The sequence below is a fragment of the Malus domestica genome, chromosome 16 (assembly GCF_042453785.1).
Source record: "Malus domestica chromosome 16, GDT2T_hap1".
Taxonomy (NCBI): Eukaryota; Viridiplantae; Streptophyta; class Magnoliopsida; order Rosales; family Rosaceae; genus Malus; species Malus domestica.
In genome coordinates, this window is record NC_091676.1 from 945254 (window position 1) to 960147 (window position 14894).

A 14894-nucleotide genomic window follows, 5' to 3' on the forward strand; every position below is an offset into this window, starting at 1 on the left:
TTTTGGTGTGGGGCAAAGCCCTTGGACTCTCCTAATACCTCTTTTGCTACTTTTCGGATACAACTAGCCATGGAATCCCACATTTGGCTAGCTTCCCCCTCTTTATCCCACACACACTGGGTGATTACTTTCTCTTTGAAAATGGCTTGTTTTTCTTCTTTTAGATTCCACCATCTAGTCCTTGGGCACTTCCAAGTCTTGTTCTTTTGTCTCACTCTTTTGATATGTACATCCATCACCAACAAGCGATGTTGATTAGCCACGCTCTCTCCTGGTATAACTTTGCAATCCTTACAAGTTATACGATCCCCTTTCCTCATTAGAAGAAAATCTATTTGTGTTTTTGACGACCCACTCTTGTAGGTGATCACATGTTCTTCTCTCTTCTTAAAGAAGGTGTTGGCTAAGAAGAGATCAAATGCCATTGCAAAATCCAAGATAGCTTCCCCATCCTCGTTTCTCTCCCCAAAACCATGGCCACCATGAAAACCTCCATAGTTGCCTGTCTCCCTGCCCACGTGTCCATTTAAATCTCCTCCTATAAATAACTTCTCCGTCTGAGCAATTCCTTGCACCAAGTCTCCAAGATCTTCCCAAAATTTCTCCTTCGACCTCGTATCCAACCCTACTTGAGGTGCGTACGCACTAATCACATTGATAAGTTCTTGTCCTATTACAATCTTGATTGCCATGATTCTATCTCCTACCCTCTTGACATCTACAACATCTTGTACCAAGGTCTTGTCCACGATGATGCCAACACCGTTTCTCGTTCTCTGTGTGCCCGAATACCAAAGTTTAAACCCTGAGTTTTCTAGATCCTTTGCCTTACTACCAACCCACTTAGTTTCTTGTAGGCACATAATATTTATCCTTCTCCTCACCATAACTTCCACTACTTCCATAGATTTTCCCGTTAAGGTTCCTATATTCCACGTTCCTAAACGCATTTTGCTCTCTTGAACTCTACCCTTCTGTCCTAGCTTCTTCACCCTCCCCCGTCTAATAGGATCAAAGTACTTCTTTTGTGTGTCCCGGGTAAAGCTGATAGGAGCATATGCTCCCAAACAACTTTGAGTGGAGTCGTTCGAAAAGAAGTTTCTATGGCCCCCTTGCTCATTTAACACTGCATCCGGGTGCCGATGGAGATACAGCGACCCTTGCTCACTTATCACTGTGCTCGGGCCGCACAGCGCGCCACTTACGGGTGACGCCCTAGCTTTAGCGCTATTTTGTTCTGGATTCATTTTCATAAGGATTCGACGTGATCATGGAGTGCCGGCTGTCGACTACCTTAATTGAGCACCTACAAAAAAAAAAGTATCTTAAACTTTTGGTCCATGTGAATGTAAGTGTGAGTATGAGTTTTTTTAATTTATTTTTTAACTGATTTTAGTTTTTCATTCCTCCAACTATTCTACGGCCTTATCTGTCTCTCTCATGCATTTCCTGGCTAGCTGCTTAGGTTCTGTAAAACCACGAAAAGTAGAAAGTGGGAGACTGTAAGGTTCAAGTTTTAATTAAGCAAGCTGCAGAGAGCTACTACAGTAGAAAATGTCCCTAAAAGCAACAAAGTGAAAGGGAGAAGAAAGAGAAAGGGTGCTGCAATTAAGGGCAGGTCCCAAACCCAATAAAGAAAAGAAAAAAAGGGCTCAACTAAAGTAGTTCAGGAAATCCAAAAACGACGAAAATGGTGGGAATCCTCATTCCACTGTGCAAATCATCCCACACCGCCACCTCTCTTTCTACTCCTACTTTTCATACCTTCAGCTTTCTCTTCGTTTCTTCTTCATTTCTTCTCCTCTCTCTCGCTCTCTCTCTCTCTCTCTCTCTCTCTCTAAGATCTTCTCAGCTTCTGGCATGCAACAACACTACTATGAACAACATCTCTATGGGGTTTTCATGTGGGGATGATTTTGTAAGTCCTCTTTTTCTCTCTCTCACACACACATACACTTTTCCATGGGAAATGATTTTGATCCGCAGTCCGCACTCATTTTCTCCTTCTGCGCAGACTTGTTTAGTGTGCGGAAAATCACTTCCTTTTTTTATCCTTTCCTGGAGTAGTACTCATTGACATGGTTGTTTAATTAGGACGGAGAGGAATGCAAAGCTCCACTTTTATACGAAACGAGGGAGAACCAGCACAGCGGCAGCGGGTGCATGGATGTTCGCAATCATCATCGTCATCATATGCAGGTTGAAGTCGACTTCGAGTTTTGGCCGGTAGAGCATCCTCTCGAGCCACCGGATGAAGATCGCCCTGTCAAATGCCCAATGCCCGACTCTTCCGTCATTAATGTGAGAAAGTAATTCGATCGATTTCATTTCAGCATCCATGAAAATTTTCATCTTATATGTAAAATATTATGAATGCTTTCTCGTCTTGAATAATACAATATACTGAGAAATTTCACTTTCAACCCACTTGAACGACAGGTTCGAAACTCAGGTGAATGACGCGTTCAAAACTTAGTACAATTTGTCATTGTGTGACACGCTAAAATCGTCCCCCGTTAGAATATAGTCTCGCAAAACAGAAAAAAGACGTTTTCTCAGCTGATTAATTCCTTTTTCTTATTATGTTTTTGTTTTGTGTAGATCTTGATGTTATTTTGTTGCTCGAATACATGAACTGAATGGAATTTCTATACAATAAAAAGCAAAAAGTTGAGGCATGTATTTAACCTCTGGCAGTGTTATATATGCAGATTGATTTTGTCTCATGTAAAATGCATTTACAGGAAGGAGGAAGGAAGGAGAAAAGGTTCTCAGAGAGCAATAGCATGCGTAAAAGAACAGAAGCATCATCTGCGGCTGCAGCAGCTTATAGCAATCAAGGGTTAATCGATCAGACGGTGGTGGCAGTGGCAACGCCGCCTCCTGCTCGACCGGTGCGTAAGAGGCACCACCACACTCTCACCCGCGGCGACTGTATGATATCACCTCTACGGAGAATGCCACCTCTTCCTTCTCTCCCAACGCAGAGCATTACTGTCTTTCAAATGCTCCAGCAGTTCGACAAGTTCGACTCTTGAATAAAATCAAACCCAGTTTTTGTTATCATTCAGTCATGAGACGATGGTCCTCTTGATCACAAATATTGTTGCTTCTAGTGTTTCTCACTTATTTTAATAGAAACTGATTTCCGCACACTTGCTCACCTCTCTCGGAGACTTTATTTTTGTCCCTTGATTTTTTTTTTTTTTTTTTTGGTTCATTCAATCCGAAGACCGAACAAAACAGAAGGTGTGCATGCAGAGGAAAGAGATTGCGGAAATCAGTTTCCTGTTTCAAAGGAAAAGGCATAGAATATGATCACTATCGTTATAAAAATCACGTCCTTGATATAGTAGTATCTGAAAAGAAAAAGATATGAAGAAACAGGGGAGGAAAAAAAGCAAGTTCACCGTCTTCCAGGGGAGGAAAAATGTCAAGAATTATCACCCTCGAGAGTTCTCCAGTCACATTAATCTTTTCTACATCTTCCCGTCCCTTTTTCCACATTCATTTCACAATTAGCAGCTGTAAAACCCTGATACCTGTGAAGTACATTTGGATAGTCGCGCTCCGGTTTCTGAACGAACTTTCATTCAAAAAGTGATATACATAGTGCAACTCCCATGCCAAGTATCAATGCAGTTAATTGTAAAGCCGTGCTTTTCAACGATGAGCTGCCATTGCTGTTCATTTCAGCAAGCACTCCAGCAACAGCAATGTATATAAATCCACCAGCTGTAAAGCCCTGAAAAGAGATTCAACAAAGTAAAAAATATGTTTAATTCCGATCACGCAAGCCGAATATGAACCGAATGTTTAATGCAAAACATTCTCGGGCTAGACTCTTGTCACCTCAATCAAAGATGACCGTCCTGCATTCTGTCCCAAAATCAGAGCCTGCATCAATAGCAACGGATTACTCTCGTTTCAATTATCAAAGATACTAAAATGGAATAACCCTACAACAAAGACAATACTTTACCATTGCGGTTCCAAGTAGTGCCACAAGTGCTGAGAGAAAGTTGAAGAGCAGAGCTTTAGATACGCTGAAACCAGACCTTACGAGAATACCAAAATCACCGACCTGAAACAAAGGTAAACCAAGTTATAAACCTCCCAAGAACTAAACAAGAAGAAGACTGACTAAATGAGACTGTTTAGCCAGCTAGCTATCAAGACTGCCTCTTTGACATGAGACTGTTTAGCCAGCTAGCTATCAAGACTGCCTCTTTGACATAGGAAGATGTTGATGGTTAAAATGCAGACCATTACATATTAACGAACAGAGAGAACTCAAACCTCTTGGGGAATTTCATGCGCAAGCAAGAATAGAGTTCTAGACCACCCACCAACAGATCCATGAAGCAGGAACGCACTCCCTAAAGCCATCCCATCTGTAAAATTGTGCTGCAGTGGCAATACAAATCTTTCAGTAAATAATCTCTATCATGAACCGCATTTTGTTTAAAGAAATACAAGCTTGATTGCAAACAAGAAGTCACATACAACACCATCCGAGAAGAGATTGAGATAGCCAAACACAAGATTTGAGGGTGATTGAGTAGTTTCCCCTTTTGCAGACTTGGCCTCAGAAGTGGAATCATTTGCAGCATCTACATCTTGTTTATCATCACTCCCACCAGTCCTAGTGTTTCTCTGCGTGATGTATATATGGCAATGCTTAAATTGCAGTCTAGTATTTAAAACGTGATCAACAAAATTAGCTTGGGTGCAGAAATCAGATATAAGTAAGATTCATTCAAGATGCATATAAGCCAGCAGATGTCAAGTCTATGGCCAACATTAAATGAAGATGAAAACACACTCTGAAAGACCAATAAGCCAATTAACTGCTTACCTTACGAATATGAGAGTCATGTTGAGTATTTTCGATCAAAGGATCGTTTAAACTATCAGATGCCACTTCTCCATCAGATGTCTTCAGCTTCCTTCCATCTTTTCCATTGGAAGATTCTGAATGCAAGTCATCGTGAGAATCATTATCATCCTTCAGTTTCTTGCTGTTCTTATGATGATGGTGATGATGACCGTGACTCCATGCATTAGTTCCTCCAGAGTTTTCCTCAACATACCTCACTGTCTTTTCTACCAGAAGAAATAATACAATTCCCGCTGTAACAACCAATATAGTACTATTAAAATTCAACTAAAACCCAATCAGCAAGGACATTAACAATGATCAGGTTAAATAACAAGCTCAAAGAAACCAAAAACACCAGAAAACGAAGGAAGGGGTTACAGCCTACAGAGTCATATGGAAGAAGTGATGTGCAAGTAGAAACATTCAAGCACACAGAAACATACATCACATGTACCTGCCCTCAATCACCCGCACAAACACAAATCATGCAGGCACAAAGCATGGTTAAGACAGCATGCAGAACATAGATTAGAACTAAGTACTAACCCAGGACGGATAATCCTACTGAAAGATCTTCCAAAGAATGCGAATGTGAATGCTCATGCGAATGAGAATGGGAATGGCCTTCATGGTGGTCATGCGAGTCGGAGTGCCCTCCTCCTGCAATTATATAAGATTCCGGTTCAACTGCTAATAAATATAAAAGACAAGCATCTTACACGTAATCATCTATTAAGAAATTATACATTTTCGATTAAGGAAATTGAAGAGTTCACTTACACACATCATTATAATTTAAAGCATTGGATTGTTATATGCTCTTCGTAAATTAAGATACAAGAACTTAAGACATAACCAAATCCTTAAAACATCAGATTAGACTGGGTGAAAAAAGATTATATGGGAATAGATTTGTACAGTGTGTAAAGATGAACTAAAAGCTGACAAATTAGTGCAGGCATCATAAACTAGTCTCCGATTATTGTCTTACCAAGGGCATGCGGTAATTGATGAAGAAAAGCATCCCCCAACATTGCTCCAGCCTGCAAATGAAGTACAAATTAGATTATCAAGTTCCTGTTCCCATCCACATGCTCCAACAATCTATATTGTAGGATACTTAAACCAGGCTAGGCATTGACTTCGAGATACTATTTAATGTCAATTCAAGAGAAAGTTCTGTAAAATTATTGAGGCATACTTAAGAGTATACATGTCAAATTGGTCCAAAAGAGATGCAAACCATATACAATTTGATTAGATTTAAAAACTAGATAAACAGGTCAGAAGAATCTGACCCCAAATATAGCCAACGAATCAACAACTGCCTTGGATGGTTTCCCCTGTACTGCAATAAGCAATAAATTCAGTCCTGGTCATTGGTACGGGCTTCTTGAAGCAGAAGTCATCGCCAATGTCAATAAAAAGATTAACTTACAATTGAGTCACTTACCGAACATCACTGGCAAGATAATCAGGCAGATAAGGGAGGCCATGCTCACCAAAAGCGAGCACCCCAAGGAATGAATCCAGAGACCTATAAACGATGAATAAGAATACAGTTACAGCTCACGCATCTTAGATCAGTTCATTTCGTGTGACACAACAATGCATAAGTAATAGAAAGTATCGGAACAAAATAAAGCAAGGGTTAAAAAGAGTGAGACTTGTATAACAGTTATTCAGCAACACAATTCGCACTTTCGACTGCAAAGAAGATTTCAAACCAAACAAGCATTGTGCTTTCACAATCTGTATCAATACCAAAGCAAAAATTTCCCAGCTTTTGCACTCACCACCACCACTGACTTCTTCAAAATTTCCAATTGTTCAATCCACATACTTAGCAACAAATAATGCACAATTCTGAAAAAAACCCAAAAAATGTAAGAGAAATACCAGCAACTGAGAGCTGCAGAGCACCAAAATGCTCGTGATCGTGATCGTGACCGTGATGGTGAAATTCAAATCCGTACAACTTCATGTCCTCCTCCTCCGCCAATTCCTCGGGAAGCTTCGATCTCGGCAGTAATCTATCCTCCTCCTCGTCGTGGCCGTGGCCGCTGCCGTGACTGTGGCCGTGGTCCTGGTGGTGGTGGTGCGCATGGCTGCAACCCTGGTGGTGAGTGTGAGGCTCGTGAGCGGCAGATGCAGGGAACCCAGAAACAAAACTCAGATCCGAACAGAGCCCAACAACCAAAGCAAGAGCAACCAAGACCAAACCTTTCTTACAAAGCGCCATTTTCTGAGAAACCCCAATTGTCTTGTCGGTTAAGATGGGGGTTTTATTGTAAATATCGAATTTAAGGTCGGTAGTTGGTGTAGTAGTTGAAGCCCGTCCGTCGGGAGGGAGGGTTTAAGAAGAAGGACGGCGCTTGCAAGTACCTTCGATGGTCATAACAACAACTGAAACGAAAAAGAGGATGATTATGCCGACTATAATACCGAATGTCACAGCATCCATCCCCGACTCCCTCTCTCTCTCTCTCTCTCTCTCTCTCTCTCTCTCTCTCTCTCTTTCCTTTTTCGGATTTTTTATTTTCTTTTTCTTTTATTTTTGTTCTCGGAATCCCCAGGAGAGGCTCTGACAGCGCGGTCGGCTCTCACTCCACTCTCTCTCTCTCTCTCTCTTCTCCCCGCAAGTCCACACTCCACACTCCCTATCTGGATTGGCCGCTCCACAAGTCCACTACTTTATGTCATATTTGAGTTTGAGAAATGCAATGCTATCGAGTTATTCAAAATTTACTCTTATGGGATTCTTCAGTTCATATTTTTAATAAAATATTTTATACTATTAGTTTGAGAATTGACGTTAAAATGTGGAATTCGGATTTTTTTCTATTTTGAAAAAGAGGATAACTGATGGTAAGCCACGATTATCCACCCATTCGGAAAGCTAAGAAGACTCACAGAGACATTGCAACCTCCCTCTAACCACAAGTCTAGCTTCTACACCAACAGTGAATTTCGAACAAAAAACCTCCAGTTTTTAATTTGAAGGAAGTCTCACAATCCACTCTTTACCCCTGGACTATCAGCACGTGGTTGTAATGTTTTATTTGAGCCATATGAGTTCTCCATCGTGGATTGTGTGAAACTCGCAATGTTTGAAACTGCTTTTAGAAGTAATGACTGTTTTGAGACAACTAAAAACGTTTCTACTATCATATGTCAAGAAATTTACATGCTTACAATAAAAGCATCTCCAACAAATGCTTCTTAAGGAAGCAGTCTCGAACCAGCCATTCTTTACTGCGATTATTTGGTTTCCGTTTTTACTATGCGATGGTTGGCAGGAAATTCACAAAATCCCATCCTTCCCTTCCCGCAGAGCAGCATGAACTACTAAAGATTCTACAAACAGGCATCTCCAATCAAAACACACTAAAGATTCACCCACATGAAATGGAAAGGTAGCCACCGGAGTGACGAGCCAATATTTACACACGAAAACCAACCGTGAAACACAAGCACGATCCACAATTATACGAAATGGCGAAACACTCTACTGTAACACTTCAGTTGCTCTCTTATATTGACAAGCAAAGACTTCTAAGTTAAACAAGGGGTAATTCCAAGACTACGAGTACTAATTACCTAGGCAGTAGGCAGTAGGCAGTAGGCAGAGTCACCTCTCTCTTCCCATGTAAAATCCTAACAAATTGCAATCATAAAACTAGTAGTGTACAACTCCCTCCATATTCACAAGGTTTCTGCTGCTTTTAGTGAGTGTAAGTTCATCTAGCTTGTAACAGCTGCTGCCTGTTCCTGCACCAAATTCCACGTCTAAATCAAATAAGTCGAGCACAAGATTCATCGGAACTTGGGGACTACGGCTGATATGATATAAACAGTGGGAAAATTAAGTTGATGGTAGCACTACGTACCATTTTCAGTGTTTAAGATCAATCATGAGGGGGGGAGCCCAGCACAGAACCACAAACAGACGTGGAATATGACATTGTATCTTCTTTTGGTATGGACACAAAGTTCAGGGGCGTTGTCGACATTCTTCTCATTTCCTTGAAATATCCATTTTGGCGCCCAGAGTAAGATCGAGGTGTCAAGAGCTCAGGAGTTCCACTGCCAACTGAGTTCCGATGAGGAGTTGGAGGCACGGATCCATTCCCATTTGAACGATATCCATTTGGCTTCCTAAAGCTGGTGCTTTTCCTAGGACTAGGTTTAGACCCATACATGGCTTCTTTCTCTGTAAGGAGCAGATCTTGGAGCTTCTTTTGGTTCTATAAATGGAAAGAATGTTAAAGACATCATCCATATGACCACTTTTTTCTTTTTCGGTAACTCATATCAAAGCATTGTTAGGCCATAATTAAACAAAACCAATTTCTAAATTCATTTGGACAATCTACTTTATTGTCATATCATTTGATAACAATTCACAACAGTTTAGTTAAATTACCCTAGATTTTTTCTTATCCTCTTCTTTTTGCCGCCTGCTCACTTTGTAATCCTCCAGTATCGACACCAGTCGTGCCTGAAAATATTGTTATGGAAGTTTAAGACAGGCGGACACTACACCAAAAACACATCCACGAACTTTTGTTGCAAAAGTAACTCACCCCATCATAAAGAAATAACATCTTCCTCTCGTCTTCCCAGGCCAGAGTTTTGTGTATCAGATTGTCAACAATTGCTGGAAAGAGACCTTGTTAGCTCTACCACTGTTGCATCCTCAGACAAAGAGGCGAATTCTAAAGAAAACAATACCTGGAATTTTGGTTACAGTCACTCTAGCTCGTTCTGCACGTTTGAGGTTAATATGGGCACCTCTCCCTGCACTGTACCGGTTATCATCCTGGAATTCAATTAACAAATTTGTATAAAATGCGTAAAAACTACAAGGCATAATAATCAACCACGGAAACTAAAAGATGGATTTTTGTTTGTGTGTGTATCAAAACTTAAATCCTAATTATGATTCCCTTTCATATCATGGCATGTGGAAAGGCTACCACAACTTCTCAAAGCTTACTTGATTGTAGTCTTCGAGCCAATTTTCCTCTTCACAAGCAAATAACCACCGGTCTATCCTATCCATTATTTCTTTCCGGCTCATAGCCTCTTCTTTAGCTTTGACTATCTGTGCTTCTATGTTTGCCAGAAGTTCAGAAGGATCTACTAGACCTGAACAAAAACAACAATATTTTTCTATAAGAAACAAAAAACAATATTTATACGTCTTTCTGTGTCAAATATATTTAACCTAAGCATCTAATTAACTGGCTTTGAGACAAAGTGAAGTTTCATACCCGAATCTATCAATGCATTTGATTTCTCAGCAGCTGTGCTTATATCAGGTTCAATATGAGCCATTCTGCATACTTCCTCCAGTTCTGCCCGCCTTTTCATAACAAGTTCTTTCATTCTGCTTGCTTTCAATTCAGCGAGTCTCTCCACTTCTGCCGATACCTGTCAAAGAGATGACAAGGAATTTGATATTCAACTTGCAAAAAATTAAAATTAGAAGATGTGGAGATTGATATTCAACCTGTTCAATAATTTCTGTTGAAAGAAGGCCTGGTTCCGTAATTTCTGCTTCTGAAATTCCAAAAATGCGAGTAACCCTTGAAAAGTTATTTCTTTCTTCTTTTGACGAGTCCATCAAATTCCAAAGTTCAAAAAGTGACGCTACAATATCTTTTAGCTGCATTTTGTAACAGGATTATACTTCAGATTCCAAAGTCACAATCAAAATACATGTACAGTATGATCACCGATTACCTTATTGATTCGAGCTTTTCTTTCAGTTTTCAACTTGAGAATAGTCTGTTCTAGGCCTTCCAATGTGCTGTTGCTGATGTTTGTAGACTGTTCAGTGTTTGCCCTGTGCAAGCTAGGATCCACTTCACCCACAGTGTGGCCAAAATCCAAGCCAAGCACACCGCAAAGAGAATGAACCTCGTTTACATGTCCCAAAACCTTGTTGAGGCGGTCAGACTGCAAGCAAATAAAGTATATTCTACATATCAGAACATACAAAACTGCAGGATAAAGCAATCCGTATCATTCCAAGGCATCCAAATGATGCAAACATTTCACGAGGAGTTCAAATTCATATTATGATATAATTACCTTCTCTTTTTGAAGAGTGTGAAGATGTGCTTGATATTCAGTTAGCTTTCTAACCGACAAGTCATGTTCGTCTAGGGTTAACGAACTGACTGGAGCATTGTTGAGATGGTTGTATCCAGATATCTCCCCACTGATCTTCTCAATTTGTGCCTTTATATCTGAAAATTGCTTCATCCTCTCCTCTTTCTTCACTCTTAGATCTTCTACAAGTGGTGCCACAGATGCAAGTTTTTCTTTCAAAGAATTTGCTCGCTTCTCTCTCTGGATCTGAAGATTTTATTTTAGAATCAGATGAACAAGTCAAATAGCAGAGGCACATACAACAGGTCACAGAAATCGGTTAAAAATAGTTCATACTTTTGTTATGTGATATTGTGAGACAGAGAATGGAAGTTTCTAAACATTTTGTAAACTCATCGTGGAAACAGAAAAAGTGGAAGAAACAAATGAATCACCAAGCAGAAAGTTTTTACAAATCATTAAATGGCCCAATTGCAAAAGAGAGCAAACATAGGAGGAGAACAAAAAATTCAAGGATGAAGCCAAGAAATGGTCAAAAGATTATCATTACCAAAATGACAAAGTTCCAATGGATTCCTTACCGGTGAATTAATATTAAGTTCCCCCAGAGAAGCCATGAGAGTTGCAAGCTCAGCTTCTTTGGCTGCAACAGACTGATGAAGGCGTGCCTTGGCATTGGCAGCTTCGTCAACCTTTCTCCTGTAAACATCTAAGCATTCCCTCTCCAACTCTAACAACATGCGGTCTTGGTCTGCTATGCTCTCACCAATGTCATTCCATATTTGCTGCACTCGTTGAAAAAGCCATACACAAAATCAATTATTGTGGAAACACGACTCAGTGGTTTGCAGTATCTTTCTCCTTTTCAACAGGGAAAGAATAAGAAACTTGCAACACAGACTGGGGTCATGAACATCTTATTGACACAAAGAAACCAAATGCTAAGAGGTAAAGCAAATTCAATCAGAAAAACGAAACATCACACACCACACATACTTATCTTCCTCCCATGAATTATTCATCATAAAAAATTGCAGAGTAGAAGCAGATGAGAAAGGTAAAATCCAAAATTCAGATGGAGAAAGAAACACATTTAACTATGGAAACTTGAAAACAAAGTCCATAACCAGAAGTTCTATCAACTGCATTCCCTCTAACTGCCATCCCTGGTAACAATACCAGAGTCTAACACCAATCCAAATTAGGAAGAACCAAAAGACAGTCAACTCTCATGCGCTCATACCCCTCCTAATGCGTGCAACCATTTACGAAAAAAGCTACAAACAAGTTAACAGAACCCTGGTCTAAAAAATCCCAATAGAATAAAGATTACAAAATAAACACATTGTTCTGGAACTATATAATTCAGGAAAACACCCGCCTTTCACCAGACAAAAAAAAAACAAGAAAATCAGTACAAAACAGATAACCCATCAAATTTGGTATATGATTTTGCAAAGAAATTCAAGAGATTGGAGAAGTCTAGTTGAAGGAAAAAATAAAGAATCGGTAAATATTCAAACACTAATTTATAGAAACTATGCTCAATTCACACAGTAAAGAGAAAATGGTAACTGGGTTTCAAAATTATTGTGAACAGATTGCATTTCAGGGGACCTTTTACCTTAAAAAGGTGCAAAGACCTGTACTTTCTTTGTTACTTCAAAGAACCCAAAAAAGACCCCAAATTTATAGCTCCACTAGGCTCATCATTATTACACATTTTAGAGAATTAATCACTGCTTTCTTTTGACGGAGCAACAACAACTTAAAAGTTGCTAAAAACCCCAATCATTAAAAGGGCCTAGGTGAAAAGCAAATTTTCAAGCAGCAGTAGCAGAAGAAGAAGAAAAAAGTTGAGGGTTTACCTGAAGTTCCTTGAGTAAAACATTGCAGCTGGCGCTGGTACGGACACCGATGGTAGGACTCCCAAGAGCCAGCATTTTGCACAGATCTCTCTCTCGCTTACTTTCTGTTTCTCTCTCTAGAAAGTGAAGTGAAAAGCAAGTTTCTTGGTGGGTTTTGAAGTAGGCAGAAAAACCAGAGAACCCCAACAAAAATTGAAGCCAAAAGGTTGAAATTTGGAAGACTTACAGAAGAGAGAAGAAAGAAGGAAGAGAAGAGAATAGAGAGGGTTTAATAAGTGCTTTTTTTGTAAGTCAAAAGAGACCAAGAGACCAAGACTCAGTTGGGCATGTCTCCATTGCCTCAAACAACCTGAGTTCTCCTAGATCTGAAGCAATTCTCTTCAGACTTTTGCTGCCAAAGCTTGCTCCTTTAGCTCTTCTTTTCTCTGCTTTTTTCAGATTTTTCAAGAAAATGTGAGAGACCAAGAAGAAGCAAAGGATCTCTGAGATGGGTTTTGAACGGAACGGGAAAACAAAAGAAAAAAATAGGATTAAACAACAACAGGGAGAGAGAGAGAGAGAGGATTAGGGTAAAAGGTTGAGACTTTAGTGAAAGAAAGAGAAAATTATTGGCAATGGACTTACTATTTAGTAATAACCAGAAAAGAAAACCATCTTTCTCTCTTTATGGGGCGCTTGAGGTTAGGCTAAAATGCGCCTAGTGTGTAGCAGGTGATATCAATCATCATCTGCCTAAACACTCTCTCTCTCTCTCTCTCTCTCTCTCTGTGGAAGTGAGTGTGTGAGCTCACAAGTGTCTCTCTCTCCGTCTCTGGAAGTGTGTTAGAGCTCACGGAAAGGGATTCTCTCTTCTATTAAATCCATTCAATCACTTAATACAGATATTTAAATTTTAATTCAACAACTAAAATTATTATAATTTTTAAAAAAATATTATATTTATAACTGTTAGATCAAATTTTAAAAACACAGATTAATAAATTAGATGGAAAAAATCCGGTGATATCCTTTCCAAAGCTCACGAGTAGAAAAAGTACTGCATCAGCTTCTGCGCGTGGAGTTTACTCTCGAAAACAGAGATGGAAAATTGGGAAATTGAGAGAGAGAAACCCACAGTAATCAACCTCAGTAGTTAGCTGTTTTTGATGGTGATATTTAGCAATTAATTATGTCCTCTTTTTACTATAAAACTAATTAGCTTTTGAGCATATTTATACATATTTTTTCACTTCTCATATGTTTTTATTATTTTTTGTTCATTAATTTTTATTAATTAATTTGATACTAAAATTGAAAATTAAAATTAGTGTACGGGAGGTTAAAATAAGTGTTGGATAACAACGTTACTTAAGTAATTAATGTGCAACTGTTCTTATATGTGTGCTATATTGCGTTGCTCAGCACCAAACTTCTTATCTTCCAATAGAAACAAGCAAAATAGAAAAGGATGGGAATATTGCTTTTGGGGTTTATTTTTTCCCTTCATAATGTAGTTTTCAAGGGTTCGGCTTATAAATTGATGGTTTCACTTTCACCCACAAAAAGAAAACAAGACAAGCACATCTCATGTCTACATGTATCTATCTACTGCCATTTCAACAATTTTATAGGGAGAGATTATATTCACACATTCTAAATTACTTATTTCACATCTTTTTAATTTTTTAATATTTTTTACACACCACTAGCACTTGATAAATAAATATTAAAAAATTAAAAGGGTGTAGGAGAAGTAATTTGGGATGTGTGAATATAATCTCCCTTTTATAAGTTAAACCGAAAAGTCCAAACCAAAAAAAAAAAAAAAACTTTAACGAAAAGCTCCCGGTATTGTTCACTTTAATGAAAAATCATATTTGTACACTAAAAAGTAAATCATGATACTATTCACTTTACCCTTTATTTTTTCCTTATCGTTAAAACTCAAAATTTTCAAAATATTTTCATTAGTTTTTCTGAAAAAAAACACATCTCATATATATATAGGTCCTTTTTGTAAGGTGATCCCCATTTTCTGAAAAAAA

General features: G+C 39.0%; 3 protein-coding genes across 5 annotated transcripts; 1 reads left to right on the top strand and 2 right to left on the bottom strand.

Moving 5' to 3' along the window:
- The first annotated feature begins 1561 nt into the window (after window positions 1-1561).
- On the top strand, window positions 1562-3155 carry LOC103444608 (uncharacterized). 2 transcript variants are annotated; one of them, XM_029095725.2, is made up of 3 exons: window positions 1562-1918; window positions 2095-2301; window positions 2712-3155. In XM_029095725.2, exons 1-3 carry the CDS (start codon window positions 1691-1693, stop codon window positions 3036-3038), a joined length of 762 nt encoding a protein of 253 aa, XP_028951558.2. In that variant the 5' UTR covers window positions 1562-1690; the 3' UTR covers window positions 3039-3155. The 2 variants fall into 2 exon arrangements, with proteins under 2 accessions (XP_028951558.2, XP_008381785.3); XM_008383563.4 differs by having other exon boundaries at window positions 1568-1918; window positions 2745-3155.
- Window positions 3156-3327: 172 nt separating this feature from the next.
- LOC103444609 (IAA-alanine resistance protein 1) lies at window positions 3328-7607 on the bottom strand. Its single transcript, XM_008383564.4, has 11 exons — window positions 6782-7607; window positions 6336-6419; window positions 6181-6230; window positions 5874-5925; window positions 5429-5542; window positions 4859-5133; window positions 4507-4656; window positions 4300-4407; window positions 3983-4084; window positions 3853-3897; window positions 3328-3745 (listed from the first exon to the last, which is right to left on the bottom strand). Exons 1-11 carry the CDS (start codon window positions 7122-7124, stop codon window positions 3590-3592), a joined length of 1479 nt encoding a protein of 492 aa, XP_008381786.1. The 5' UTR covers window positions 7125-7607; the 3' UTR covers window positions 3328-3589.
- A 647-nt stretch (window positions 7608-8254) lies between these two features.
- On the bottom strand, window positions 8255-13874 carry LOC103444610 (65-kDa microtubule-associated protein 6). Of its 2 annotated transcripts, none has more exons than XM_008383565.4 (12): window positions 12871-13874; window positions 11584-11787; window positions 10982-11248; window positions 10631-10846; window positions 10398-10553; window positions 10159-10318; window positions 9882-10033; window positions 9617-9704; window positions 9469-9542; window positions 9309-9383; window positions 8773-9129; window positions 8255-8653 (listed from the first exon to the last, which is right to left on the bottom strand). In XM_008383565.4, the coding sequence occupies exons 1-11, from the start codon at window positions 12943-12945 to the stop codon at window positions 8791-8793; spliced, it is 1806 nt and encodes a 601-aa protein (XP_008381787.1). In that variant the 5' UTR covers window positions 12946-13874; the 3' UTR covers window positions 8255-8653; window positions 8773-8790. The 2 variants fall into 2 exon arrangements, with proteins under 2 accessions (XP_008381787.1, XP_008381789.1); XM_008383567.4 differs by having other exon boundaries at window positions 8255-8647; window positions 12871-13719.
- Between the last annotated feature and the right edge of the window lie 1020 nt (window positions 13875-14894).

Excerpts from the sequence above, each read along its gene's own strand:
- LOC103444608 (XM_029095725.2), top strand. The coding sequence starts at position 1,691 with ATGGTGGGAATCCTCATTCCACTGTGCAAATCATCCCACACCGCCACC. Across the intron at positions 1,919-2,094 it reads TTTCATGTGGGGATGATTTT|GACGGAGAGGAATGCAAAGC; the intron begins GTAAGTCCTCTT and ends TTGTTTAATTAG. Across the intron at positions 2,302-2,711 it reads CCGACTCTTCCGTCATTAAT|ATTGATTTTGTCTCATGTAA; the intron begins GTGAGAAAGTAA and ends TTATATATGCAG.
- LOC103444609 (XM_008383564.4), bottom strand. The coding sequence starts at position 7,124 with ATGGCGCTTTGTAAGAAAGGTTTGGTCTTGGTTGCTCTTGCTTTGGTT. Across the intron at positions 5,543-5,873 it reads TCAATTACCGCATGCCCTTG|GAGGAGGGCACTCCGACTCG; the intron begins GTAAGACAATAA and ends ATATAATTGCAG. Across the intron at positions 5,134-5,428 it reads AGTAGGATTATCCGTCCTGG|CGGGAATTGTATTATTTCTT; the intron begins GTTAGTACTTAG and ends TGGTTGTTACAG.
- LOC103444610 (XM_008383565.4), bottom strand. The coding sequence starts at position 12,945 with ATGCTGGCTCTTGGGAGTCCTACCATCGGTGTCCGTACCAGCGCCAGC. Across the intron at positions 11,788-12,870 it reads TTTTACTCAAGGAACTTCAG|CAAATATGGAATGACATTGG; the intron begins GTAAACCCTCAA and ends CAACGAGTGCAG. Across the intron at positions 9,543-9,616 it reads GACTGTAACCAAAATTCCAG|CAATTGTTGACAATCTGATA; the intron begins GTATTGTTTTCT and ends GTCTCTTTCCAG.